Here is a 27,539-nt window from a genome sequence, read left to right on the forward strand (position 1 = left end):
AGTGTAGTTATTTTCACATCAGAGATCCAAACCCACTTGTTTTGGCTCCTTGGTTCACACAGGCAAGTTTAAGGGATATGTGCAGCTGTCAGAGATTCAGAGAAATGTCTAATCAAGACAAATGAAGGCAAAACACACATTTAACCTTGAGTTCCAAGAGAACTTGAAGAATGTGTACCCCAAAATAGAAGTAAAGGTGACATGACATTGGACCCCAAATAAAACAAAGAGCCCATTTAACAGGGTATTCTACATGCAATCAAAACATATTAATTTAATTTGGTCTCTCTGACTAGTAACAGAACTTTAAGAAAACTTAAAATGTTTCAGAAGTTTCTGAGGAATCCCAGCCCATGCCACTATCAAAGCAGAAAAACATGTTCTAAAAATATTAGCAGGTACTCAGGAATAAGTACATTAAAGAAAAGTTTCTCAGGCAGTAGCTTTCAGAAACATTCATTATCATGCATAGAAGAGATGGACTACTGGCTGGGCACGATGGCTCATTCCTGTAATCCCAGCACTTTGAGAGGTTGAGGCGCAGATCACTTGAGTTCAGGAGTTCGAGACCAGCCTGGCCAACATGGTGAAATCCCTTCTCTACTAAAAATACAAAAATTAGCCGGGCATGATGGCGGGCGCCTGTAATCCCAGCTACTCGGGAGGCTGAGGCAGGAGAATCGCTTGAACCCTGGAGGCAGAGGTTGCAGTGAGCTGAGATCACACCACTGCACTCCAGCCTGGATGACAGAGACTCCGTCTCAAAAAAAAAAAAAATTTTTTTTCTAGTGACAGTCTAGAAAGTAAACAGTGCAACATTACCAAGGCATTTTAATGACTATCCATCTATGTACCTATAATTGAGCTGTTTGGACAAGATTTATGTCAAATAGGAAGAAAAATCTTAAATGATGAATTCAATACAGATAATATTTATAAGTAGCATTGATGGGCATGCCATCTCTATTCAATTATGAAACAGTTTTGTCTTATGGAAGAAGTACGCCAGGAGAAATTTTAGTTGTTAACACGATGAGCCCTCAAATGTAAATTACCATCAGGAGAATTCTTCTTATCTTTTACCTGAAGCAATGTTGGAGGCCATGGTGTGTGTTTCAGATGCCTCACTTGGGAGATATGGCGCCCTAGACTCCGATGGACACTGCAGCACTCATCACATATAAACGTTCCCCTATTTACTGATGCCCAGGAAGGATCTGGAAAGAGAGTGAAATCTCAGTGGCAGGGATACCAGCAGGTTGCTATACCGCCAGATGGCGAAAGATGACTGAGGTTTGCTTTGTCAGAAAAATGAGACATTTTTGTTTTAGTATGCTCATCAACGCATCGAGCTGGTTATCTTGTCGGATGATATGACCTACCTTGGCTGATTAGGTACAATGCTAATTGAGACTAAAAACATCAGTGGGAGCCTTAGGTAAACAGCTATCTTCTTTCTGGTTCAGGGCCACAGTTTGTAGCCCTAATGTGGATCTACCATTTCAGATGCATGCTCTTTCATTCAAGCTAAGAAAGCAAATTGAGAGGGTACTGATGAATGATTTTGGATCCATCTCCATAAAAACCAAGATAATACAATTTTTTTTTTTTTTTTTTTTTAGATGGAGTCTCACTCTGTCACCCAGGCTGGAGTACAGTGCCACAATCTTGGCTCACTGCAACCTCTCTCTCCCAGGTTCAAGCGATTCTCCTGCCTCAGCCTCCCAAGTAGCTGGGATTATAGGCATGCACCACCATGCCCGGCTAATTTTTGTATTTTTAGCAGAGACGGGGATTCATCGTGTTGGTCAGGTTGGTCTCAAACTCCTGACATCAGGTGATCTGCCCACCTCGGCCTCCCAAAGTGCTGAGATTACAGGCGTGAGCCACTGCACCCGGCCAAGATAATATAATTTTCACAGTGAATTATGCAGATAGCATTTTCTGCAGTAAATGGTGTAAAGACTGCTGTCCTAATTCACTGCTATGAATCAAGATGCCAATATGCTTAGCAGAAAGCTGCGAGTTACAGAATCATAAAATCACTCAGCTGCTATGGTTCTGAGAACAGGGAAACCTGGCCTCTTCCATTAGGAAATGTTCTATGATGTCCATCAAATTCTTTTTTTTTTTTTTTTTTTTTTTTAGACAGTCTCACTCCGTCCCGTAGGATGGAGTGCAGTGGCGCAATCTCGGCTCACTGCAACTTCTGCCTCCAGGGTTCAAACGATTCTCCTGCCTCAGCCTCCCGAGTAGCTGGAATTACACGCATGTGCCACCAGCTCAGCTAATTTTTGTTATTTTTAGTACAGACGAGGTTTCACCATGTTGGCCAGGCTGCTCTCAAACTCCTGACCTCAGGTGATCCACTCGTCTCGGCCTCCCAAAGTGCTGGGATTACAGGTGTGAGCCACCGTGCCCAGCCAATTACTTGTTTAACATAAACTACCAAGTCCAATCCTGCAACTGATCTGAAAAAAAAAGAAGTTGCAATAACAGCAGCTTCACAGAGGCAAAGATGTAAAATAAAAATGAGTAATATTTTTAGTGTGTGTATAATACTTTCTTCCCTTTAAAATCATAGAGCTTCATTAGATGCCCTTGGAAACAAGGGATAATTTCATACTTGGCAAGCAGGATGGATCTGGGTAAGTAAACTGAATACTTTGAAACCTCAAAGAAAGACCTACATTTCATCAGACTCACAATGGGGTGACAATAGGTGCCACTTAAGCTGCCTAGTCAAAGGGTTACATTTAAAAATTCTTCAATGTCCACAAAAATCTCTAAAATGCATGTACACCATCTTTACCATTTTTTAAGTTTATTCAAACCCATTCAAACCACATAATGAAAAGTTATGGGCTTTCAATCAAAGACAAATCCTGGGAGCCAGTGACTATGGTGGTTAAGAGGGTTGGCTCTAGAGACAAGCAAGTCAGGGTTTGAACCCCAACTCTGCCACTTCTTGCACAGTGATCTCAGACAAGCTACTTCTTTGAGAGTTTTCACCATGGCTCAAATGAGAATAATAACATATCTCAGGATAGTGAGGATATAGAGAATCAGTGAGGTACCTCACACATAGTAAAGTAGTAACGTTAGCTGTTATATCTTTTCTAAATTATTTTCTCAGTAATTCAGATATTTTCTAGATGTGAAATTCACGATCACTGGAAAAAGTTTTTGATGGGAAATACTTAAAACATTGAACATTTCATGTGACCACTATACTACTGTATTGAAAATCTCCATGGAGTTGTCAAGTAATTGAACTCAGAGTGTGATGTATTTGAAACGAACCAGATTCATTAAAAAAACAAACAAACACAAAAAAAAGTAGAATATTTAAGAAGTGATCATGGTTAAATGTTTGCATAAAACAGAATCAAAATAATTCAATTTATTATAACTGTCACTATTACTATATCATCCTAAAAAGCAGAGATTGGAAATGTCCAGATGAAGGAGCTCTACAAAGATGCATAACAACACTGCTTCCTGCGGTATAGTACTGTCACTAATGGCCAAAAAAAAAAAAAGACTGTTTTGAAGCATACCTTTGGTTTTCACTTATCATTCAGAGGATTTGCACTATTCTTTTTTTAGCAAGTATTTAACACATATTAATTAAGACAAGTATTCGACTAACCACTTTAGCATCCTGGATCGGAATCCCATGGAAAGAATATTAGAATGATAACATAGTAAAATAAAAATAAGTTTGTATGAATGAGATTGGGTAAAACCCTTTAAGTTCATCTGGAGGCTTTATGCCTGGGCTCCAGGGACACCACAAATGAACTTCAAAAATGTCCGTGACTCCCCTAGACAAATCTTAGGTAAATTCGTTCACGTGCATTTTAGGGGAGAAGGCCTTAGCATTCATCAGAATCTCAAAGGGGTCCCTAACCCTACAGGTAATTCTCTCAGTAGGGTTTTGCAGAAAAGGCAGCACAAATTCCAGGCTGCTCAATTTCACAGAATATTTCAAGGTAGCCTACTTATATTCAAAACAGGAAGGAAGTGACTCAAGTCTCTGCAGATCAGGCGTATGAGACAACAACTAAAGCGATACAATGGAAGAGAAAATGTTCTGAAATGCACAAAATGCTGCAAAAGTATATTTAGGATGGCAATGGAGGAACAATTTTGCTTTGCCCCGTACCCCATCAAGAAGCAAAACAATATGCATTCCAAGAGGAAGTTAGAAGCTGGACACATGTGAGTCAAACACATCACAGAAAGTTCGACTGAAAATAGGCAAGAAAATAAGGAAGTGGAACAAATAACATTTTTAGAGAAAACGATGGAGTTTGAGTCTGTATAACTCACACTAACTTGGTTTAGAAAACGCTTCTTTTTAAACTCCTCCACACCCCCTCCCTATCTTCAAAGGAAACTGGTAACACCTGCACTGTACCAGCCATTAAAACCACCACATGAGGTTTGAGTTATCACAGTTCTATTTACAATCAGTCTTCACTTCCAAATGACAAGCTGAAGATCAGAACAGTTGCAAAGCCAGTGGTGTTCAATGATTTGATTAAGATTGTTTATCGGACACTATTGTGCCAAGAAAGCCATGTTACCTTCGAATTAACTCAAAGCCAATACATCCAAGCACCTAAAACAGCATGTAATAATCTATCCAGAGACCTGACAATTCAGTTGCAATTGCTGAGACACGCTTGATCTCTAAATGTTAATATTATGTATGAACAGTTATGCATCATTATGAAGGAATGGTTTAGCGTTTCAATGCCCCATATTGCTGGTGATTTTGCGTTTGTTTCAGTTGTAATCAACGTATGATTTAGATAGTCAATTCTAGCTTTAAGGGACTGCAAGTGTTCTATTGTAGACAGCATAACGCAAAAAAGAAAAGCCTTAGATGATATGATCCTACGAGTATTCATTGAATCCTCACCACTGAGCGTGATACTCCCGATTATCCTCATCGAAAAAAATGAGGAAATCAAGCCAAGTGACCAAGTGAAGTCACCAGCCCAAGGTCAGAAGCAAAATCTAGTTTGAACCCAGGCCATTCAGATCCTCAAACTTGAGACACGCACTGCCTCCTAAGTGCTGGTTGTGTCTGGAAGACCCCGATCTACTGGCAATTCTCCCCGACCGAGTAGCTGTCGGATGTCAGGAGCGGGGAAGTCATCTACGGGGACCCTCTGGCGAGACTCAGGGAGTGTCATCCTCCCCGGGCAGGGCACCCAGGCGGAGAGAGGGTCTAGTGGGAGGTGACACCTGCAGCCTCTGGAGGCTGCAGCCGGGAGGACGCTCGCATTTTACTTCTGTAATTGGCTTTCCTGTGTATTGCCCAAGCCCCTTTCTGTTGGGGGAGCAGCCCTGGCCCCCGTCACCTCCCCAGCTGGCCTGGGACGGAGGGAACGGGAGGGAACTAGAGGGAACGAGAGGAAAGGGAGGGCCGCGAGGTACTGGGAGGGCGGCGGCCCCCTGCCCGCCAGGCTCTGACAGGCCCGGGACAGGTCCTGGCCCAAGGCCGCCCCGGGACCTCTTCGTTGAGACCCTAGTAGCGGGCTGCGGACGCTTGACCGCAGGATGCCGCCTGACCTGAGTGGGCGGCCCCGGGGTAGGGGTCCGTGCCAGGAAAGCAGAGGGAAGCGGGCCCGGCCGGTGCGACTCACCCGGCCCGCTGCAGTCAGCGCACACCTCGCTGCTCCGGAGCCGTTTCGACATGGCTCCCGCCTCCCACCTGCCGGGAACTAGAGGCCCGGGGACAGCAAAGGCGGCGGCGGCGGCGCTTCCGCTCTAACGGGTCCCAGCGGCAGCGGCGCTGACGGCGGCGCCTCTCCCCTCAGTGCCTTGCAGCCTTGGCATAGCACGCAAGCGCGGGGAGGCGCCCTTCTGCGAGTGTCAGGTCATGTGACCGGAAAGGGCACGCTGCCTTGTCGCCATCTTGAGTGAGGGCAGGAGATTGCTGGAGCATCATCTGTCCTACCTTTAAATATTGAATTTGGGTCTCCCTCTCTGGCAGAGATTCCCCTCGTCCCAACTGATTAATACCAGGGGAAGCAGCAATATCTTGTGATGAGAACCCTGCAGCCACAACCTTCCTGAGGCAATCAATGGTCAAGTTCATTGATTCATTCCTTTATTCAACAAATATTTATCGGCCTGGCGCGGTGGCTCAAGCCTGTAATCCCAGCACTTTGGGAGGCCGAGACGGGCGGATCACGAGGTCAGGAGATCGAGACCATCCTGGCTAACACGGTGAAACCCCGTCTCTACTAAAAAATACAAAAAACTAGTCGGGCGAGGTGGCGGGCGCCTGTAGTCCCAGCTACTCAGGAGGCTGAGGCAGGAGAATGGCGTAAATCCGGGAGGCGGAGCTTGCAGTGAGCCGAGATCCGGCCACTGCACTCCAGCCTGGGCGACAGAGCGAGACTCCGCCTCAAAAAAAAAAAAAAAAACACAAATATTTATCGAGTACTTACCATGTTTTATACTATGTCCCAGCCACTGGAGAAACAGCAGTGAGCAAAGACTGAATTTCTAGTCCTTATGAAGCTTGCATTTTACTGAGGTAGATAAAGTAAAATAAGAGTATATTATGTGATTCCAGGCTGGGCGCGGTGGCTCACTCTTGTAATCTCAACACTTTGGAAGGCTGAGGCAGGCGGATCACTTGAGGCAGGAGTTGGAGACCAGCCTGGGCAACATAGTGAAACCCCATCTCTACTAAAAATACAAAAATTGGCCGGGCACGGTGACTCAAACGCCTGTAATCCCAGCACTTTCTGAGGCCGAGGCGGGTGGATCACGAGGTCAGAAGTTCAAGACCTGCCTGGCCGAGATGGTGAAACCCCGTCTCTACTAAAAATACAAAAATTAGCCAGGCACAGTGGCAGGTGCCTGTAATCCCAGCTACTTGGGAGGCGGAGGCAGGAGCTTGAACCCAGGGGGTGGAGGTTGCAGTGAGCCGAGATGATGCCATTGCACTCCATTCTGTCTCAAAAAAAAAAACAAAAACAAAAAAAAAAGATTGGCCGGGCGTGGTGGCGCATGCCTGTAATCTCAGATACTCAGGAGGCTGAGGCGTGAGAATCGCTTGAGCCTGGGAGGTGGAGGTTGCAGTGAGCAGAGATCACGTCACCGCACTCCAGCCTGGACGACAGAGTGAGACTGTCTCAAAAACAACTCAACAATGACAACAAAAATAACAAAAAAGAATATATTAGATGATTCCTTATTTAGGCTTCAGTTTTAATCTCATCTTCAAAATTAAGATAACGCATTGTTTACTTCTAGTCCATGATTTGTTTTTGTATGGCTTGCTACTTAAGAATGATTTTTACATTTTTAAAGGGTTGCCAGATGAAAATGAAGGAGAAGAGAGAGAGGGAAAGAAAGAAAAAGAGGAAGAAGAATATGCAACAAAACTTGTATGTGACCAGCAAAGTTAAACATTCATTTTTGCTAAGGACAGATGGAATAAATTATGGGAAAAATGTGATATACCTGCTGGATAGTAACCCCTCAGTAAATAGTAGCTCCCATAATTATGGATATTGCTATTATTTTCTAATTACTGTTTTTCTTCATATGCGTGGAATTTGAGACTAAGAATAGCTAACCTGGGATAATTTACAGAAAAGTGTGAGATAAACACAATGAAATGAGGTGAATCAGTGTGAAGGAGAAAGGAGATGTGGCCCTAATACCAATGATTACTTATTGTCTGTCTTACATATAAACACAACTATGATCTCCATTCCGCAAATATTGAATGCCTGTTGTGAGCCAGGTACTATTTTGGTTTTAGATACTCTGGTAAGCAAAACGATGTGGTTCCTGTCATTGTGGGGTTTTCTGATTAATGAGATAGGGAGATTTTCAAAAAACATGGGAAGATGAAGAAGAAGAACATTAAGTTGCAAAAGGCATCTGAAAGAATGAGAAGTGCTGGAAGAGGCCTCAAAGCACTGGTCTGGAGTTCATCTCTACAGTGTGATGAATGTGTGATGTAGGAATAATCACAGAATTCCCACGCATTCCTCGGTTAGAGTCTCCGGGTGCCATCCTGGTGCTCCTGCATCCTGTTTTGGTTTAACAACTCACAAATCTGGGCTCCACATCTGTGGAGAATGGATTAGGTTGGGATTCTTGAACAGCTGTGTTGCAGGCATCTGAAGAGCTGGATGTGCATATGCTCAGAGGGCAGAGGGAATGTTTTCACACTGCATTAAATAGCTTCACCCTGCTATGTGGTCTAGTTGTAGACAGCTGAGCTGAAGCAGCAGCAGAAAGTTCAAGTCCATGAGTAGCTAGCTGTAAGTTGTTTTGGTTCTTCATTGAGTCAAGGAGGCATAGTGCCTGAAACACAAAGAATAAACTTCACATTCGCAGACTGTGGTCAAATATGTGTATTATTTATCAATCCTTTCAGCCATAACCTCAAATCCAAAAAGCTAGCTTAAAAATTACACTCATACACGGACTAAATCACCACCATAGGTAGCCATTGAATCATAACCTGGTTCGGAGTTCAAATAGAAGCGGTTTTCAACTGAGGACGATTTTTCTCCCCGAGGCGACATTTGGCAATATCTGGAGAGACATGTTTTGGGGAGTGCTACTGGCATTGAGTGGGGAGAAAGACCAGGGAAACCGCTCAGCATCCTACAAAGGACCGGACAACCCCACACAAAAACTGCCCAGTTCAATATGTGCCGAGGTTGAGAAATCATGAAGTAGAAATATCCCCTTTTATGCAAATACTGTATTTGAAGCCACTTCGCCAGGGTTTAGAGTTCCTCCTTCAAAAATTATCCGGTGTTGCCCACTTCCAAAATGGCTTTTGACCCATCGTGGAAGCATCGGCCCTGCTCCAAAAAGGCTGCAAGGGTGTCGGCAGCTGGAATGGTTTGGTCTGGGGCTCAGTTGTCACCCCCTGACTGTAGAGCCAATGGAAGAGGCCCAGTTGTGGACCGAACCACATGGGGTCGCTGGAGCAGGGGGAAAGAAGCTGGAGACAGGTAGACGGAACTTTCCGTGTGGAGATCTTTGGCCAAAAGAACGAGCCGCAGCTCTGCTCTGTGCTCTGCACTGGGTTTCTCGGTGTGAGCTGGAGGTGGGTGCAATGGCGCGGACCTCGGACCCGGTGCCCGAGGTCGCCTACCCCCGCCGCGGCATGCGGTGGTTCGCTCTCCGCACTTCCCTGTTTGGGGCAGTTAGGTCCGCAGAAGTCGGTCCGCGAGCTGTCAGCGCGGGCGGGAACGCCGCGGGGCGCAGGGTGGGCGCGGCCGACCTGGTCACTGAGCCGGCCCGCGACCCCTGACCTCCCGCGCGCCCCGCACCCGACCGGCTCAGCCGGCCGGCAGCATAACGCGCCCTTCGCTCGCTTGCTGGCCGGCCTCAGGGCAGGCGGGCGGGCGCGGGAGACCCCGCCAGGGCCGAGACTTGGGGCTGGCGGGCGGCGAGAACCCGGTTACGGCCTCCTCGCCATGTCCTCGGCCTGCGACGCCAGCGACCACTACCCCCTGCACCTCCTAGTGTGGAAAAACGACTACCGGCAGCTCGAGAAGGAGTTGCAGGGCCAGGTGAGGGGCGGGGCGGGGGTCCGACTCCTGATGGGGACTTCGGGGAATCGGGGGTCGTTTCGCCTCCCTGAGCCCATTTCCAGCCCTCTGTCCCCGGGATCCCCAGACCCCTTCCACTTTGCAGGTGTGGGACAGTCCTAATAATAGGACACGTATCGAGTGCTTACTGTGCCACGGGCTTTTTAATATCTTGTCTCTTCACCTTTCCAATAACGCTGGCGGGTAGGTACTGTTACTTTTCCACTGGACAGAGAAGGAAACTGAAGTCCTCAGAGGCTACGTGCCTTGTGCGAGGCCGCCCCGCTGATAAATGCCAAGTCGGGATTTTAACTCGGGCCGGCTGGCTCCGGAATGCACCGTCTTAACCATTTTTAGGTTCTACTGCCTCAAAGACGTAAGAATAGCACACCCTCCTTGTTGTAAGGAAGGGCTTGGTTGGTTTTGGAGTCCAGGTTCTAACGCGCACTGTGACCTTGGGCAAGGCATTTTCCCTCTCTGGCTGACGTTAACTTAGCTGTAGAATGAGGATGTTGGTGCTGGGGCAAAACCCAACACTTGACTCTATTGATAGGTCTGGGGTGAGGTCCAGGTGCCGCATTTTAACATACTCCCCAGGGAGGCTGATCGCTAGCAAAGTTTGAGAATCACTGGTTCTCAGGCTCCTTAAAATCCCTTCCTGTTCTAAAGTGCTTTGATGCTTTAATGTTTTCATTATTGCCGTCTCTTTAAAGCAGTAGTACTCTCAGTTGGAGGTGATTTTGCACCCCCGAACCCCTGGGGACATTTGGCAATGTATGGGACATTTTTGGTTGTTGCAAGTGGGGAGTGGGTGCTACTAGTAGTGGGTAGAGGCCAGTTATGCTGCTCAACATCCTGCAACGGACAAGACAGCCCCCCGCAACTAAGACTTATCCAGCCCCCAAATCCAATAGCGTCTTGGTTGAGAAACTCTGCTCCCCCCCCCCCCCCCCCCATTGCCCAAGATGGAGTGCAATGGCCCGATCTCCGCTCACTGCAACCTCCGCCTCCTGGGTTCAGGCAATTCTCCTGCCTCAGCCTCCCAAGTAGCTGAGATTACAGGAATGCGCCACGACACCCAACTAATTTTGTATTTTTAGTAGAGACAGGGTTTCTCCATGTTGGTCAGGCTGGTCTCGAACTCCCGACCTCAGGTGATCCGCCTGCCTCAGCCTCCCAAAGTGCTGGGATTACAGGCGTGAGCCACCACGCCCAGCCGAGAAACTGCTTTTAAAGTATCCCAACAATTCTGGGAGGTATTGGTGCCCTGAAGTTTCAAGCTAACAAACTTAACAGTTAGGATGAGGATTTGTGATTATCTCTGAAATCTAGTATGGTTGTTCTTGTTGGCTTCATACATTTTATCCAGTGTCTTACAGACCTGGTTTTTGAATGACTCGAAATTGGTGCTATAATTTTCAAGAAATTGTAGAGGAAGAGGAGCATTGGTTGTCTTACGGTTGACAAAAATTGAGACAGTTTAGCATTACTCCATTTGATGAATGGGTACTGCAAGCTGTGTGCTTGCAACCTGCCATATTTAAGGTGGTTGAGCCCCCACCAAGAGTCCAAAATTACCCTCTTTTCTTCTCTTTCTTTTTTTTTCTTTTCTTTTTGAGATGGAGTCTCGATCTGTCATACAGACTGGAGTGCAGTGGCGTAATCTCAGCTCACTGTAGCCTTCGCCTCCCAGGTTCCAGCGATTCTCCTGCCTCAGCCTCCTTAGTAGCTGGGATTACAGGCTAATTTTTGTATTTTTAGTGGAGATGGTATTTCATCATGTTGGCCATGCTGGTTTCAACCCCTGGCCTCAAGCAGTCCGCCTGCCTCTACCTCCCAAAGTGCTGGGATTACAGGCATGAGCTACTGTGCCTGGACATTTTTCATTTAAAAAGAATTCTAGATACGATAAACTTTTGTGAGAGTCATCGTTCTTAATTAGGTGACAGGGCAACTATTTAAGAGTTAAGGAAATATGACATATGCCCTCAGACTAAATGATTCACCATTAGGCATTTTAGTATACTGATAATTTAATTCCTTTTCTATTACTAGACATGGTACAGAGGTAAAAACTCTAAGACTCAGCTGGGACACTTTAAAAATGACCAATTTTGGTTTTTAGGCATCTGCTTCTTTTGGTGCCCAGACTGGTCTTGAACTCCTGAACTCAAGTGATCCGCCTGCCTCAACTTCCCAAAGTGCTGGGATTCCAGGTGTGAGCCACTGTGCCCTGCCCAAATCCTGTATTCTTAACCCCTACTATACTTCTTTCAGTAAAAATGACTTTATTTCAAGATTATGGAGAATAAATAAGGAAGATAATGGACCTGAAAGTGCAGGCATATGGTAATTGGAAACAATATTTACCAGTAGCTGCTGCTATTGTAATCATCATTTGTAAACCTGGGGATTAAGCTTCTTTTCTCTATATTCCAGTTTTTCTACAAGGAAGATGTATTGATTGCATAATTAAAAACAAAAAATTCTTAAGGCCAGGTGCGGTGACTCACGCCTGGAATCCTAGCACTTTGGGAGGCTGAGGTGGGTGGATCACCTGAGGTCAGGAGTTCGAGACCAGCCTGACCAACATAGAGAAACCCCGTCTCTACTAAAAATACAAAACTAGGCCAGGCGCGGTGGCTCAAGCCTGTAATCCCAGCACTTTGGGAGGCCGAGACGGGCGGATCACGAGGTCAGGAGATCGAGACCATCCTGGCTAACACGGTGAAACCCTGTCTCGACTAAAAGATACAAAAAACTAGCGGGGCGAGGTGGTAGGCGCCTGTAGTCCCAGCTACTCGGGAGGCTGATGCAGGAGAATTGCATAAACCTGGGAGGCGGAGCTTGCAGTGAGCTGAGATCCAGCCACTGCACTCCAGCCTGGGCGACAGAGTGAGACTCCGTCTCAAAAAAAAACAAAAATAGCCAGGTGTGGTGGCATGCGTCTGTAATCCCAGCTACTCAGGAGGCTGAGGCAGGAGAATCACTTGAACCCAGGAGGCCGAGGTTGCAGTGAGCCAAGATGGTGCCACTGCACTCCAGGCTGGGAGACAGAGCGAGACTCCGACTCAAAAAACAAAAAATTCTTATCACCGCAGCAATAAAGTGGCTGTTTCCCTTAATGTTTTGTTTGCTGGTGAGTTTCTGCTGCCATGTACACCGATAGCTGTAAGGATTTTTTTCCAGGTTTTTTGTTCCTGTTCCAGGAACAGCAACACAAGAAAGAATCAAGTTTATCCAGATGAAGAGGATAAGCACATGTTTCTGAGTGTGTGTGAGCCAGCCCCAATCCCACTGTCTCACTAATAGCGGGCAGTTGTGTAACTCTGCCAACTACGAGATTATTTCAGGCCTTCGTTTGATCAGCAGAGGCATTTAATAAAGTGCCTCTTAACCCATCAGCTCATTAATATTCAGTGGGGCCTTGAACTTGGTTGCTGAAGTTGAAACTATCTGTGTTCTGCTTATGTCATTTGCCACTTAGCAAATGTTAAACTTCTTTGGCCCTCTTACTGATGCTGAGACATGAACACTGAAGGGGACAGATACAAAGGTGAGTCAGTGTACCTTAGACAGGCTTGGAAAACCTGGGTTGTGTGAGGTGGAGGGTGGCAGATGATGCCTGACTCTAGAGCCAGGCTCCCTGTTAGGAAGCCAGCAGGTGAAAAGCACAGCACCTAGGTAAGAGGAGGACGTTCCTGGGGTTCCCACTCCGGAGCAGGCCAGGTGAGGCCCCTGGGCACAGATTCACGTCACTGAGCCATGGACTAGGCATCCAAGATGAAGAGCCTAGAGCCTGCTCTCCGCATGTGCCCCCTTGGTCATCAGGGGCTCAGGCTCACCTTAGGAAACTGGCCTCAAGATTCCTGTTCCCACTGACTCAGGGTGGAGGCCCCACAGAGGACCAAGATGGTCTGAGAGTGAAGAGGAGTGAGGGCGGTTGACTGTTGAAAGGAGGACTAGCCAGCAGCCTCTTGCTGGAGGCCCCCTAAAGGTAACAGTGAGTTTATGAAGTGCTTCCTGCATGCCAGGTACCAAGGCACAGGGGATCTGATAATTCACCTGAGGCTAGTGGGGAAGCTGGAAGGGGCGCCCGGTTGTCTGGTTCTGCAGCCTGGCCTCAGAGCTCAGCAGGAGGATGGAAAGATAGTAAAGAAGGCTTGATTGAGGAGGCTGAGATGAGGCAGTGCTTGAGGACAGGAGTTCAAGACCAGCCTGGCCAACATAGTAAGACTCCGTCTCCTTAAAAAAAAATTTTTTTTTTGGCTAGGCATAGTGGCTCACGCCTGTACTCCCAGTATTTTGGGAGGCCAAGGCAGGTGGATCACGAGGTCAAGAGTTCAAGACTAGCCTGGCCAACATAGTGAAACCCCATCTTTGCTAAAAATACAGAAAAATAGCCAGGCATGGTGGCGGGTGCCTGTAATCCCAGCTACTTGGGAGACTGAGGCAGGAGAATCGATTGAACCCAGGAGGCAAAGGTTGCAGTGAGCCAAAATTGCGCCGTTGCACTCCAGCCCTGGTGACAGTGTGAGACTCTGTCTCAAAAAAAAAAAAAATTTTCTTGCTTTTGAGCAAGAAAAGTGGATGGGCTGAAATGAGCAAATAGGAAGGAAACTCCTAAAGGGGGATGGGTATTTTTATTTGGGTATAGCTCATGGCTAAAGAAACTTAAAAACCTAAATGATCAGTTTCAATTCAAAAGTGAATTCCAGCTGGGCGCAGTGGCTCACGCCTGTGATCCCAGCACTTTGGGAGGCTGAGGCGGGTGGATCACCTGAGGTTGGGAGTTCGAGACCAGCCTCAACATGGAGAAACCCCGTCTCTACTAAAAATACAAAATTAGCCGAGCGTGGTACATGCCTGTAATCCCAGCTACTAGGGAGGCTGAGGCAGGAGAATTGCTTGAACCTGGGAGGCGGAGGTTGCCGTGAGCTGAGATTGGGCCATTGCACTGCAGCCTGGGCAACAAGAGGGAAACTGTCTCAAAAAAAAAAAAAAAAAAAGTGAATTCCAGCTAAATTCTGAAAGTCCTTGTTCTCTGAACTCATATTATTAGTTGAAGATTCTAAGCCCCACTAATAACTGTAATGCAATTTGAGCAAATCCCTTTTAGGAAGAAAGTGACAGCTATATGAAACTACATAGTGTGGGCGTATGATAATAACAGATAACTCTTCTCAGCGCTTACTGTGGTGTCAAGCACTGTGCTAAGTTAAGGCCTTTCCCCTTGTAAGAACTGTAAGGTAGGTGTTTTTTTATTGTTCAGTTTTACAAGCGAGCACACTGAAGCTCAGGAGGAATTAAGCAACTTGTCAAACAGTACATGAGAGATTTCATTTTATGTATTATATATAAACATACACATTGATTTTCAAAACATTTTTATTGAGATATTATAGTTCACTTATATAATCTACATTTAAAGGTTATTCAATGGTTTTTAGTATATTTGCTGAGTTGTACAACTATCACTACTGTCAAATTTCAGAATTTTTGTTTTTCTTTTCTTTTCTTTTTTTTTTTTTGGTGTTGTTTTTGAGACAGGGTCTCACTCTCTTTCCTAGGTTGGCACGATCACAGCTCACTGTAACCTTGACCTTCTGGGCTTAAGCGCTCCACCTCAGCCTCCCAAATAGCTAGGACTACAAGCCAGCGCTACCACATTTGGCTAATTTTTAAAGATTTTTTTGTGGAGAAAATGTGTCCCTGTGTTGCCCAGACTGGCCTCAAACTCCTGGGCTCAAGCAGTCCTCCCGCCTTGGCCTGCCAAAGTGCTGAGATTACAGGTGTTAGCCACTGTACCCAGCCTGTAACATTTTCCTCACCCGAAAAAGAAACCCCATACCTGTAACGGTCACTCCTCATTTCTCCCCAACCCCTCCAGCACCAGGCAATCTGCTAACCTACTTCTTGTCTCTAGATTTGCCTATTCTGGACATTTTATATAAATAGAATCGTATGTGGCCTTTTGTTTTTTCTTTCACTTAGCATAATGTTTTGAGGTTCATCTACGTTGTAGCATGTTTCAGGTACTTAATTCCTTTTTATCACTGAGTATATCCCATTGCATGGATGTACTATGTTTTGTTAGACAAAAATGTTTCTCCATTTGTCAGTTGATTGACATTTGGGTTGTCCCCACTTTTTGGCTATTATGAATAATGCTGCTGGGTGTATTTGTGTATATGTTTTTGTGGGTTTCTTTTTTTTGAGACAGTCTTGCTTGGTTGCCCAGGCTGGAGTGCAGTGGCACGATCTCAGCTCACTGTAACCTCTGCCCCCTGGGTTTAAGTGATTCTCTTGTCTCAGCCTCCCTAGCAGCTGGGATTACAGATGCGCACCACCATGCCTGGCTCATTTTTTAATTTTTAGTAGAGATGGGGTTTCACCATGTTGGCCAGGCTGGTCTTGAACTCCTGACCTCAAGTGATCAGCCCACCTTAGCCTCCCAAAGTGCTGGGATTACAGGTGTGAGCCACCATACCCAGCCCCATGTATAAGTTTTTGTATGGGTATATGTTTTCATTTATCTTGGGTATATACCTTGGAGAGGAATTCCTGGGTCATGTAGTTACTCTACGTTTAACTTTTTGAGGAACTGCCAACAATTTATCAAAGTGGCTGCACTGTTTTACATTTCCACCAACAGTGTATGAGGGTTCCAGTTTCTTCACATCCTTGGCAACACTTGGTATTACCTGTTGTTTTGTTTGTACCCATCCTAGTGGGTGTGAAGTGGCATCTCATTGTGGTTTTGATTTGCATTTATCTTATGATTACTGATGTTGAGCATCTTTTCGTGTGCTTATTGGCAATTTGTGTATCTTCCTTGGAGAAATGTCTACTCAAATCCTTTGCCCATTTAAAAACTGAGTTATTTGATTTGTTGAGTTGTAAAGGTTCTTTGTATATTCTGGATAGTAGGCCTTTATCAGTATGTGATTTGCAAATATTTTCTCCCATTCCATAGGTTGTCCTTTTTTTTTTTTTTTTTTTTTTTTTGAGATGGAATTTCACTCTTGTTGCCCAGGCTGGAGTGCAATGGTGTGATCTCGGGTCACCACAACCTCCGCCTCCCAGATTCAAGCAATTCTCCTGCCTCAGCCTCCTGAGTAGCTGGAATTACAGGCATGCACCATCACGCCCTGCTAATTTTGTATTTTTAGTAGAGACGGAGTTTCTCCATGTTGATCAGGCTGATCTCAAACTCCCTACCTCAGGTGATCCTCCCGCCTCAGCCTCCCAAAGTGCTGGGATTACGGCCGTGAGCCATTGAGCCCAGCCAAAATTTTGGTTTTTTGCATGTAGATATTCAGTTGTTCAAGCGGCACTTGTTGAAAGGACAGTTCTTTCCCAATGAATTATTTTGGCACCCTCGTTGAAAATAAATGACCATAAATGTGTGGGTTTATTTCTGGACTCTAAATTGTATTCCATTGACCTGTATGTCTGTCCTTATGCCAGTACCACATTGTCTTGATTGCTGTAGCTTTGTGTAGTACGTTTTGAAATTGGCAAACGTGAAATGTGAGTCCTCAGACCTCTCTCTTCAAGGTGGCCATTCTAGGTTTCTTGCATTTCCATATGAATTCTAAGATCAGCTTGTCAATGTCTGCAAAAAGCCAGCTGAGATTTTGATAAGAGTTGAATTGAATCTATACCTCAGTTTGGAGAGTTTTGTCATTTTAACAATACTGTCTTTTAAACCATGAGCATGAGGATGTTTTTCAATTTACTTAGGTCTTCTTTAATTTTATGGGGTTTTTTTTTTGTTTTTTGTTTTTTTTTTAAGATGGAGTTTTCACTGTTGTTGCCCAGGCTGAAATGCAGTGGTGAAATCTTGGCTCACTGCAACCTCCACTTCCCAGGTTCAAGCGATTCTCCTGCCTCAGCCTCCCAAGTAGCTGGAATTACAGGCATGCGCCACCATGCCCTGCTAATTTTGTAGTTTTAGTAGACTACATATTGGTCAGACTGGTCTCAAACTCCCAACCTCAGGTGATCTGCCCTCCTCAGCCTCCCAAGTGCTGGGATTATAGGCGTGAGCCACCACACCTGGCCAGGTCTTCTTTAAATTTTTTTAAACAATGTTTTATGATTTTAAGAGTATGTAAGCTTTATATTTATTTTGTTATATTTATTCCTAAATGTTTTATTTTTTTGATGCTATTATAGATGGAATTGTTTTCTTAATTTCATTTTGAGTTGCTCATTACAAGTATATAGAAATATAATTGATTAGTTATTGATCTTGTGTCCTGCAACCTTGCTGAACTCATTTAATAGTTCTAATAGTTTTTTGGTAGATTCCTTATGATTTTATGCACAAGATCATGTCATCTTCCTTTCCATTCTGGATGCTTTTTATTTCTTTGTCTTGCCCAGTTGCCGTGGTTAGAATCTCTAGTACAACGTTGAATAGATGTGGTGAAAGAGGACATCCTCATCTTGTTCCTCATCTTAGAGGGGAAGCATCCAGTCTTTCGCCATTAACTATGATGTTAGTTGTGGGTTGTTTAGAGATGCTCTTTGAGGAAGTTTCCTTTTATTCCTAGTTTGTTGAGAGTTTGTTTTTTTTTCTTTTAATCATGAAGGGATGTTGGAGTTTTGTCAGATGTTTTTGCTGCAGCTGTTGAGATGATCGTGTATTTTTGTTTTATCCCGTGATATGGTGTGATACGTTAATTGACTATCTAAAGTTATACCATTCTTCTATTTGTAGGATAGTCTCAGTTGGTCATAGTATAAAATACCCTTTTTATATGTTGCTGAATTTAGTTTGCCAGTATATTGTTGAGGATTTTTGCATCTACATCATAAGAGATATTAGTGTGTGGTTTTCTTTTCTTATGAAGCATTTGTCATCAGGATAATAGTGGGTTCATAAAATGAATTGGAAAGTTTTCCTTCTTCATCTATTTGTTGAAAGAGTTTGTGAGACATTGGTATTAATTCTTCTTTAGATGTTTCATAGAATTCACCAGTGAAGGCCAGACATGGTGGCTCATACCTGTAATCCCAGCACTTTGGGAGGCTGAGGTGGGCAGATCATATGAGGTTAGGAGTTCAAGACCAGCCTGGCCAACATGGCAAAACCCCAGTTTTACCAAAAGTACATAAATTAGCCAGGTGTGGTGGTGGGCACCTATAATCCCAGCTACTCAGGAGGCTGAGGCACAAGAAATCACTTGAACCTGGGAGGTGGAGGTTGTAGTGAGCTGAGATTGTGCCACTATACTCCAGCCTGGGCGACAGAGCGAGACTCAATCTCAAACAAAACAGAACAAAAAAACCATCTGGGCCTGCATTTTTTTGGTGGGCAGTTTTAAAATTACTAATTCAATTTCTTGTTATAAACTTATTCAGATTTTCGGTTTCTTTTTGAGTCAGTTTTGCTAGTTTGCATTTCTGTAGGGATTTATCTTGTTCATCTAAGTTGTCTAATTTGTTGGCATACAGTTGTTCATAGTCTTCTTTTATTTATTTTTTTTTTGAGATGAAGTTTCACTCTTGTTGCCCAGGCTGGAGTGCAATGGCACAATCTCGGCTCGCCTCAACATCCGCCTCCTGGGTTCAAGTAATTCTCGTGCCTCAGCCTCCCGAGTAGCTGGGGCTACAGGCATGCACCACCACGCCCAGCTAATTTTGTATTTTTAGTAGAGATGGGGTTTCTCCATGTTGGTCAGGCTGGTCTCGAACTCCCGACCTCTAGTGATCCACCTGTCTTGGCCTCCCAAAGTATTGGGATTACAGGCATGAGCCAACGCTCCCGGCCCATAGTTTTCTTTTATAATCCCTTTTATTTCTGTAGAGTTGCTAATAATATTCCATCTTTAATTCCTGATTTTAGTAACTTAAGTCTTCTCTCGTTTTTCCCTGGTCTATCTAACTAAATGTTCGTCAGTGTTGCTGACATTCTGCAAGAACCAACTTTTGGTTTTGTTGATTTTCTCTATTGTTTTCTCTTCTCTATTTTACTCATTCCCCCTCTACTCTTTATTCACTTATTGTTTTAAAATCACACTGTCACCATAATACAATTACAGCATTTTTTTTTTCCACTGCCTCTTACTTCAGATGAGAGAGGTGCAGAAGGTCTGAAGAGTTACAATTATCCAATAAAAGTGTGCTGCTCTGTCTTATCCATAGGTGCTCCTCTATGTCCCAACTAGAAAAAAAGTTAACATTGTAATGTATTTGGCTTTTATTTTGTGCGTCATCTCTAACTGTTGCCTAGGAGTTTGAGTGTTTTTTGTTTGTTGTTGTTGTTTTGTTTTGTTTTTGAGACGGGAGTCTCGCTCTGTCACCCAGGCTGGAGTGCAGTGGTGTGATCTCGGCTCACTGCAACCTCTGCCTCCCGGGTTCAAGCGATTCTCCTGCCTCAGCCTCCCGAGTAGCTGGGACAATATAGGTGCTCACCACCTTGCCTGGCTAATTTTTGTATTTGTAGTAGAGATAGGGTTTCACCATGTTGGTCAGGTTGGTCTTGAACTCCTGACTCAGATGATCCACCTGCCTCGGCCTCCCAAAGTGCTGGGATTACAGGCGTGAGCCACCGCGCCTGGCTGAGTTTGAGTGTTAATCCTTACTCTGTGCTTTTAGTTTTGCTCTGGGGTGTGAATTGTAGTAAGTAGTTTCCCTTTTCCCATGATAAACATTTTTACGCACCTCCCCTGTGGCAGGTAGTGTGCTAAACCTAGCACCTTCCATTTCGATTGAATTTGTTAGGTAAGAAAATACTTAGTTTATGTAATAGATGTGTAGGAAGATAATGAGTTCGCTAATTATTTCTTTCCTGCTAAACTTCAACTGAATTCATAGTTCATAAGTTCATCATCTTGTTACTTTTAAGAAAATATTTAATGCAAGTTAGAGACTAGAGTAAGAGAATCTAGAAGACATTAATATGACTTGGACGCTACCCTTTGGAATTCTCCATCTCTTTGGTGCGATGGACAAGTCATAACCTTGGGAAGAGTCAGGGAATCATGGGAGGTATGTGGACTGGGCTCCAGGAGACAGGAAGGTATTTTAGCACTGGGGGAACACTGAGGCCTGGGATTGGTCCAGGAGGACTTATATTCAGCTAGCAGATGTCTTCAACCTGTTTCTTATTCCTCAGTAAGAGTTATCTTCACTATAATAGCCATGACGTAGTTTTCGCAAAACAGGGAGGTTTGATAGCTATTGGATTGTGGCAGTTTACCCATGATCGTGCTTCACTTTCCTAAGTGGCACTTTCTGTGTATCTTCAGAGACTGCAGGAGTAGTACCTGAATAACAGCTAGCATCTCAAATAAAAATAAAGCACATTTTCTAAGATGTATTATGGCATTTAAAAAGTTTTTACAGGCTGGGCATGGCGGCTTATGCCTTTAATCCCAGCTACTAGGGAGGCTGATATGGGAGGATCTCTTGAGCCCAAGAGGTCAAGGCTGCAGTAAGCTGTGATCACGCCACTGCACACCAGCCTGGGTGACAGAGTGAGACCTTGTTTAAAAAAAAAAAAAAAAAAAGTTGTACCTTCCAAAAGTTCATGGCAGTTTATAGTATCCTTGAAAGAACTTTCAGAGTCACATTTTTGCAGGCAGCACCCAGGCCTTGAGACTTAGCTCACACTAGAGAAATTGCTGCATGGCTCTGGAGACGCGGTACAGGTGCCAAAAGGGGGGCAAGAGTGGCAGAATAGGAATGAAGAGGTAAGAGCCAGGTGTGCATGTCTAGCATGGGGAAGAAAACCCTCGATGGGATGGACGGAAGTGATGCATGTGCGCTTGCCTATTTCTCTGTGAGTAGACCCACATACGTGCCTGGCAGATCATGCTTGTGGTCTGAAGGACCCACACATGCTGCTGGAGTTTACGTGCTACTTCAGGGCATGTGGAACTCAATGCACAATAATGAGAGTGGAGTTTTGGTGGGAATCCAGATAGAGAATGTAATTTTATTCTGACCCAAATTATCTTCTGTGCTTTCAGTTTTGACTGAAGTCCTGTACTTCCTGTTCTAGACTTGAATGCTGATATGTGCTTGAGAAATCCCCCATGTTCTGTGTTGTCCAGTGATTGCATTTCATGAAAGCTCCTGGCCTTATTTAGACTTAATTTAAGTGCTGTCAGGAGCTTAAAGTTGTGTTGGATGATCTGGGGCCTGTTGCCAACATTTATTTATTAGGCACTTAACTTGACAGAAAAAGGAATTCAGTAACTATCATCTTTATATATAATCCCCAAATTCGTATTTTAATTGTGCCCAAATGCAAACATAACCTTCTTACATGTGTTGCTCTAATTAATGCATAAATATATTTTCCATTTTTTGTACTTGAAATATCTGTCAAACACATTTCCCTATTTTAATGTAATACATCCAGTTATATAAATGCCAGTGTTTCCTTCACAGAATGTGGAGGCTGTGGACCCACGAGGTCGAACATTACTGCATCTTGCTGTTTCCTTGGGACATTTGGAATCTGCTCGAGTCTTACTCCGACATAAAGCAGATGTGACAAAAGAAAATCGTCAAGGATGGACAGGTAAGTATACTTTTACAATAATTTAAAGTCCTCCTGGGCAACATGGTGAAACCCTGTCTCTACAAAAAAATACGAAAATTAGCCAGGTGTGGTGGTGCGTGTCTGTAGTCCCAGGTACTAGGGAGGCTGAGGGGGTAGGATCACCTGAGCCCGGGGAGGTTGACACTGCAGTGAACTGTGATTGCGTCACTGCCCTCCACCCTGGGCAATAGAGCGAGACCTTGTCTCAAAAAGAAGGTCATTCATTTTGGTTTATCTTTCTGAATAAAGGCCAGTCTCAATCATACTTTTCCTCAGAGTCATCTTTATCTTAAGATTTCTCTCTTGGGACAAAGGATGGGGACAAGGAAATGGGAGCCCAGGATGATACAGGTTGTGTCCCAAGCCAGAAACCCTTGGTAGAGAATGACTCCTCATCCAGAAATAGCTCTCAGTGCAAACTTCTTCCACTGTACATGAACATGGAGGCTGGTTTTCCCTTGAGGAATATGGTTACCTCCATTGAATCCATCAAAATAGGCAAAAATCAAAAATAAATTGTGGCTAAAAGTAGCCTCCCTCTTCCTGGGAAATCCTGGCATTCCACTTGTTCGTAAGCTCTTCTACCATTGATCAGAGTAATTTTGTATTGACTGAGCAGGGATACTGTAGGCCAAGCCCTGCCTGCCAGGTCTACATATAACCACAGTTACATGTTGTGTGATCGTATAGTTAAAGCCAGCTCTCTAAACACATTGTCAGGATTTCGGAACCAGTGGTAAGAAGAGGGGTGGGGAGAGGTGGAAGGGGTTTGATCAAGATGCTAAGGGTACTCTATGTTTTTTACTCAGTGAAGAGCTAGCAATCAGAAGTCATGATCATCATGGTAAGGTTGGACTGCAGCCCTTTTCTTCTGAAGAAAATACTGTCTTTGATCTAGATACTTTTTCAGCCTGGTTTTGGAATTTGTCAGAGAGTATGAGAATTAAATTTCACCCTTTTGTTTTCCAGTTTTACATGAGGCTGTGAGCACTGGCGATCCTGAGATGGTATACACAGTTCTTCAACATCGAGACTACCACAACACATCCATGGCCCTTGAGGGAGTTCCTGAGCTGCTCCAGAAAATTCTCGAGGTATTCATGAAAATGTGTTCAGGCTATAATCTGAGCTAAATGCTGATACAATTACTGGAGACACAGTTTGACATCCTTGTGTGCCTTCCTAAAGAGTTTTCTGATTCATGAATATGAAATACTGAATACCAATCACATTGTTCCTTGCCCTTCTAATTTGTAGAAGTGTGAGGTATTTCACAAATTACACTTCTAAGTCACTGGGCTTACCCTTTTAAGTACTATTTAAAGATTATAATTCAACCAGGCATAATGGCTCGTGCCTATATTCCCAGCACTTTGGAAGGCTGAGGGAGGAGGATTTGCTTAAGCCCAGGAGTTTGAGACCGGCCTGGGCACCAAACAAAGCAAGACTCTGTCTCTAAAAGAAAAATTAATCAGACATGCTAGTGCACACCTGTTGTCTGAGCTACTTGGGAAGAGGCTGGGGTGGGAGGATTGCTTGAACCCAGAAGGTTGAGGCTGCAGTGAGCCATGATCACACCCCTGCACTCCAGTCTGGGCAACAGAGCAAGACCTAAAATAATAATAACAAATATAATAATAAAATAATAAATGATAATAAAGTAAAAATTAGAACTTAAGGAAAATGGACAACAAACAGTTAATTTGTTTAGGTGCCTGTTTTCTTGAAAGTAGCCTCCTGAGCATCAATAATCTTAAGGAAGTTGTGATAAGCATCACTTACTATGCAGGGATTTTCAGATCCTGTTAAGGCTCAGAGGTCCATGTGCAACTTTTCCTTGCCAGTCTTGTCACTTCTAGCTATTAGTATTTTGAGACCTTTGTCCATTGCCCTAATTCATTTATAGAGAAAAATTAATAGCTCTATCAAGAAAAGGAACAACTTTATTATAAATAAGACAATCAGCCAGGTGCGGTGGCTTATGCCTGTAATCCCAGCACTTTGGGAGGCTAAAGCAGGCAGATCATGAGGTCAGGAGTTCGAGACCAGCCTGGCCAATATGGTGAAACCCCATCTCTACTAAAAATACAAAAATTAGCTGGGTGTGGTGGCATGTACCTGTAGTCCCAGCTACTTACTTGGGAGGCTGAGGCAGAAGAATTGCTTGAACCCAGGAGGCGGAGTTTGCCGTAAGCCGAGATCGTGCCACTACACTCCAGCCTGGTGACAGAGCAAGACTCTGTCTAAAAAAATAAAAACAAGAAAAAGACAATCGTTGGTCATTTTTTGAGTCATCTTTAAAAAGAATTTCTTTTCTTTTTTTTTTTTTTAGACAGAGTTTCACTCTTATTGCCCAGGCTGGAGTGCAATGGCATGATCTCAGCTCACTGCAACCTCTGCCTCCCAGGTTCAAGTGATTCTCTTGCCTCAGCCTCCTGAGTAGCTGGGATTACAGGTGCGTGCCACCACGGTCAGCTAATTTTTTGTATTTTTAGTAGAGACAGGGTTTCATCATGTTGGCCAGGCTGGTCTTGAATTCCTAACCTCAGGTGATCCACCCGCCTCGGCCTCCCAAATTGTGGGGATTAGAGGCGTGAGCCACTGCGCCTGGCCTAAAAAGAATTTCTAAGCTAAGTCGTGCCCAAGGTATTCATTTCCCATATATACTACAGTTAAATCTCCCATAAAACATGAAATATTTGTATGCATTGTTTTAAAAATAGGTGTGTATTTTTGAGTGTGCAAAGATAACATGGATTTCTTGTTTTCTTCCTAACTTAACTGCAGGAGGAACTAAAAACATCATCTGCCCATTTGGCAAAGTAGAAAATTACTTTTTTAACATGAGGTCACCCTTCACTTAAAAAATTTAGTGTCGGCCAGGCATGGTGGCTCACGCCTGTAATCCCGGTACTTCGGGAAGCCAAGGAGGGCAGATCACGAGGTCAGGAAATTGAGACCATCCTGACTAACACGGTGAAACCCCGTCTCTACTGAAAATACAAAAAATTAGCAGGGCATGGTGGCGGGCACCTGTAGTCCCAGCTACTGGGGAGGCTAAGGCAGGAGAATGGCGTGAACCTGGGAGGCAGAGCTTGCAGTGAGTCGAGATTGCACCACTGCACTCCAGCCTGGGTGACAGAGCGAGACTCATCTCAAAAAAAAAAAAAAATTTAGTGTCAAGGATTTTCATTTTTTCACTCATATTGGTCCATTGCGATGGACTGCACTGAATTGTATTCTTTGCTTTAAGTTATAGAGAGCCCATAAATGACCTGTGTACTTAGCGGCTCCAGAAGCTGTCATTAATGTCTTGTCTTTCAACAGCATCTCCTTATAACATATGCCAGCCTTTCTTACCACCTGTCTCTTGGAGGTTGTCTTTGCTCATCATTAGAATGCTGGCAGATTTTACTCCAGGGTAGATTCTTGGCCCTCCTGCCCTGTGCTTTGGTAAAAATGATGGAAAAGCCTTGCAAGTGTGTCGGAACAAGAAGAACACCTGAAATTTCTAGCATTTCTCTTCTTCAAGGGTAACTTGGATTTCTGAGTCTTTAGGAACCTATAGGAATGTTAGGTAAGAAAATAATCCTAAACAGGGCTGCTCTGGTGGTTTAAAACTTTAGAAAGCCAAATTCTACATGTTTCAGAGGAAAGTGGAGAAAAATGTTCTGTTAACTGGAGGGAAAATCAACTTCCTGAGGAAGTGAAGTCTAGCAACCTCTTTCAGTTTCACAGAGCAGTTCAATAAGTAGGAAGCACTTGCCAGTACACAAAGCCTTTTACAGTCAAGTTCCTCGTTGAATGGATGGAATTGACATTCCCTGCCCTTTGCCTAGAATAGATGGTTACCCATATTGCTTGGCAGTGCTTAAGCCCATCTTCCCAGGCTCATCTTTCTCTTACTGTTAGGAACCTGACTGGATCCCTGAATCAGGTTTGACTTTTATCCCCCTCCAGTCCTCTTATCCTCTTTCTTTCTGTTCACTTTCTTTCTTTCTTTCTTTTTTTTTTTTTTTTTTTTTGAGATGGGGGTCTCACTCTGTTGCCTGGGCTGTAATAGTGCGATCTCGCCTCACTGCAACCTCTGTCTCCCAGGTTCAAGTGATTCTCCTGCCTCGGCCTCCCCAGTAGCTGGGATTACAGGCGTGTGCCACCATGCCCAGCTAAGTTTTGTATTTGTAGTGCAGATGGGGTTTCACCATATTGGCCAGGCTGGCCTCGAACTCCTGACCTTAACTGATCCACCCACCTCGGCCTCCCAACATGCTGGGATTACAGGCATGAGTGAGCCACTGCGCCCAGCCATCTGTTCACTTTCTTAACATCTAGACATATTTTATATCGAGGCAAAATAACACTCTAATATATAATAAGTAATGGGCTTACACTTGTTTTTTCTTTTTTTTTTTTTTTGATATACTATCTCGCTCTGTCACCCAGGCTGGAGTGCAATAGTGCAATCTTGGCTCTCTGTAGCCTCCACCTCCTGGCCTCAAGCAATCCTCCCACCTCAGCCTCCTGAGTAGCTGGGACTAGAGTGAGCCACCATAGGCAGCTACTTTTTGTATTTTTTGTAGAGATAGGGTTTCGCCATGTTGTCCAGGCCGGTCTCAAATTCCTGAGCGCAAGTGATCACCCGCCTCAGCCTCCCAAAGTGCTGGGATTACTGGCATGAGCCACCTCACCCGGCTAGGGGCTTACATTTTGTTTCTTCTTATTTTCTCTTTTCTTTTTTTTTAAACCCAGGGTTTTTAAGAACCCTGTTAACCCCTGCTTATGTTGTGTTGATAGTGCCAAGGGTAATCTGTTTTAAACCTTTGTCTGCCCTTCAGGCTCCGGATTTCTATGTGCAGATGAAATGGGAATTCACCAGCTGGGGTGAGTGGCTGTGGGCTTGTTATTTATTTCTCTTTCTAAATTTACTTAGCTCACATGTAGGTTTATTTTTCCTTTGTAAAAGTTACATGTACTTTTTTTTTTTTAATCAAGGAAATACATAGTGAAGAATAAGGAAAAATAATCACCGATAGTCCCATTTAAACACAACTGTTAATGCTTTGGGTGTTTTTCATCCAGTCTTCCCCCCGATGCATAGGACTTTTCCTCCCAAGCATTCATGAAGATAGTATATAGACAGTTTCATTTCCTCCTTTTGTCATTTATAGCTGACATCTGTATTATTAGTTTTAAAATGTCACTTTATTTTTATTTTTTTGAGACAGAGTCTCACTCTGTTGCCCAGGCTGGAGTGCAGTGGCACAACCTTGGCTCACTGTAATCCTCGTCTCCCAGATTCAAGCGATTCTCATGCCTCAGCCTCCTGAGTAGCTGGGATTACAGGTGCATGCCACTGTGCCCAGCTAAGTTTTGTATTTTTAGTA

General features: G+C 44.3%; 2 protein-coding genes across 12 annotated transcripts in view; one reads left to right on the forward strand and one right to left on the reverse strand.

Annotated features, from left to right (window-relative positions):
- Nucleotides 1-5,873, reverse strand: part of GIT2 (GIT ArfGAP 2) — a 64,407-nt gene extending 58,534 nt beyond the window's left edge. For 9 of the 10 annotated variants that reach the window (XM_025401360.1, XM_025401362.1, XM_025401363.1 and 6 more), the window contains exons 1-2: nt 5,661-5,873; nt 1,084-1,217 (exon numbers count right to left, since the gene is read on the reverse strand). In XM_025401360.1, coding sequence (XP_025257145.1) covers nt 1,084-1,217; nt 5,661-5,712 — 186 coding nt within the window. In that variant the 5' untranslated portion in view covers nt 5,713-5,873. The remainder of the gene's footprint in view (nt 1-1,083; nt 1,218-5,660) is intronic. The other variant, XM_025401364.1, reaches the window with a different exon arrangement.
- A 3,309-nt stretch (nt 5,874-9,182) lies between these two features.
- The window catches only part of ANKRD13A (ankyrin repeat domain 13A), a 41,800-nt gene continuing 23,443 nt past the window's right edge, over nt 9,183-27,539 (forward strand). The window contains exons 1-4 of one of the 2 annotated variants that reach the window (XM_025401655.1): nt 9,183-9,575; nt 22,002-22,134; nt 23,125-23,249; nt 26,991-27,036. In XM_025401655.1, coding sequence (XP_025257440.1) covers nt 9,480-9,575; nt 22,002-22,134; nt 23,125-23,249; nt 26,991-27,036 — 400 coding nt within the window. In that variant the 5' untranslated portion in view covers nt 9,183-9,479. The remainder of the gene's footprint in view (nt 9,576-22,001; nt 22,135-23,124; nt 23,250-26,990; nt 27,037-27,539) is intronic. The other variant, XM_025401656.1, reaches the window with a different exon arrangement.

Source organism: Theropithecus gelada, chromosome 11, assembly GCF_003255815.1.
Source record: "Theropithecus gelada isolate Dixy chromosome 11, Tgel_1.0, whole genome shotgun sequence".
NCBI classification, from domain to species: Eukaryota; Metazoa; Chordata; class Mammalia; order Primates; family Cercopithecidae; genus Theropithecus; species Theropithecus gelada.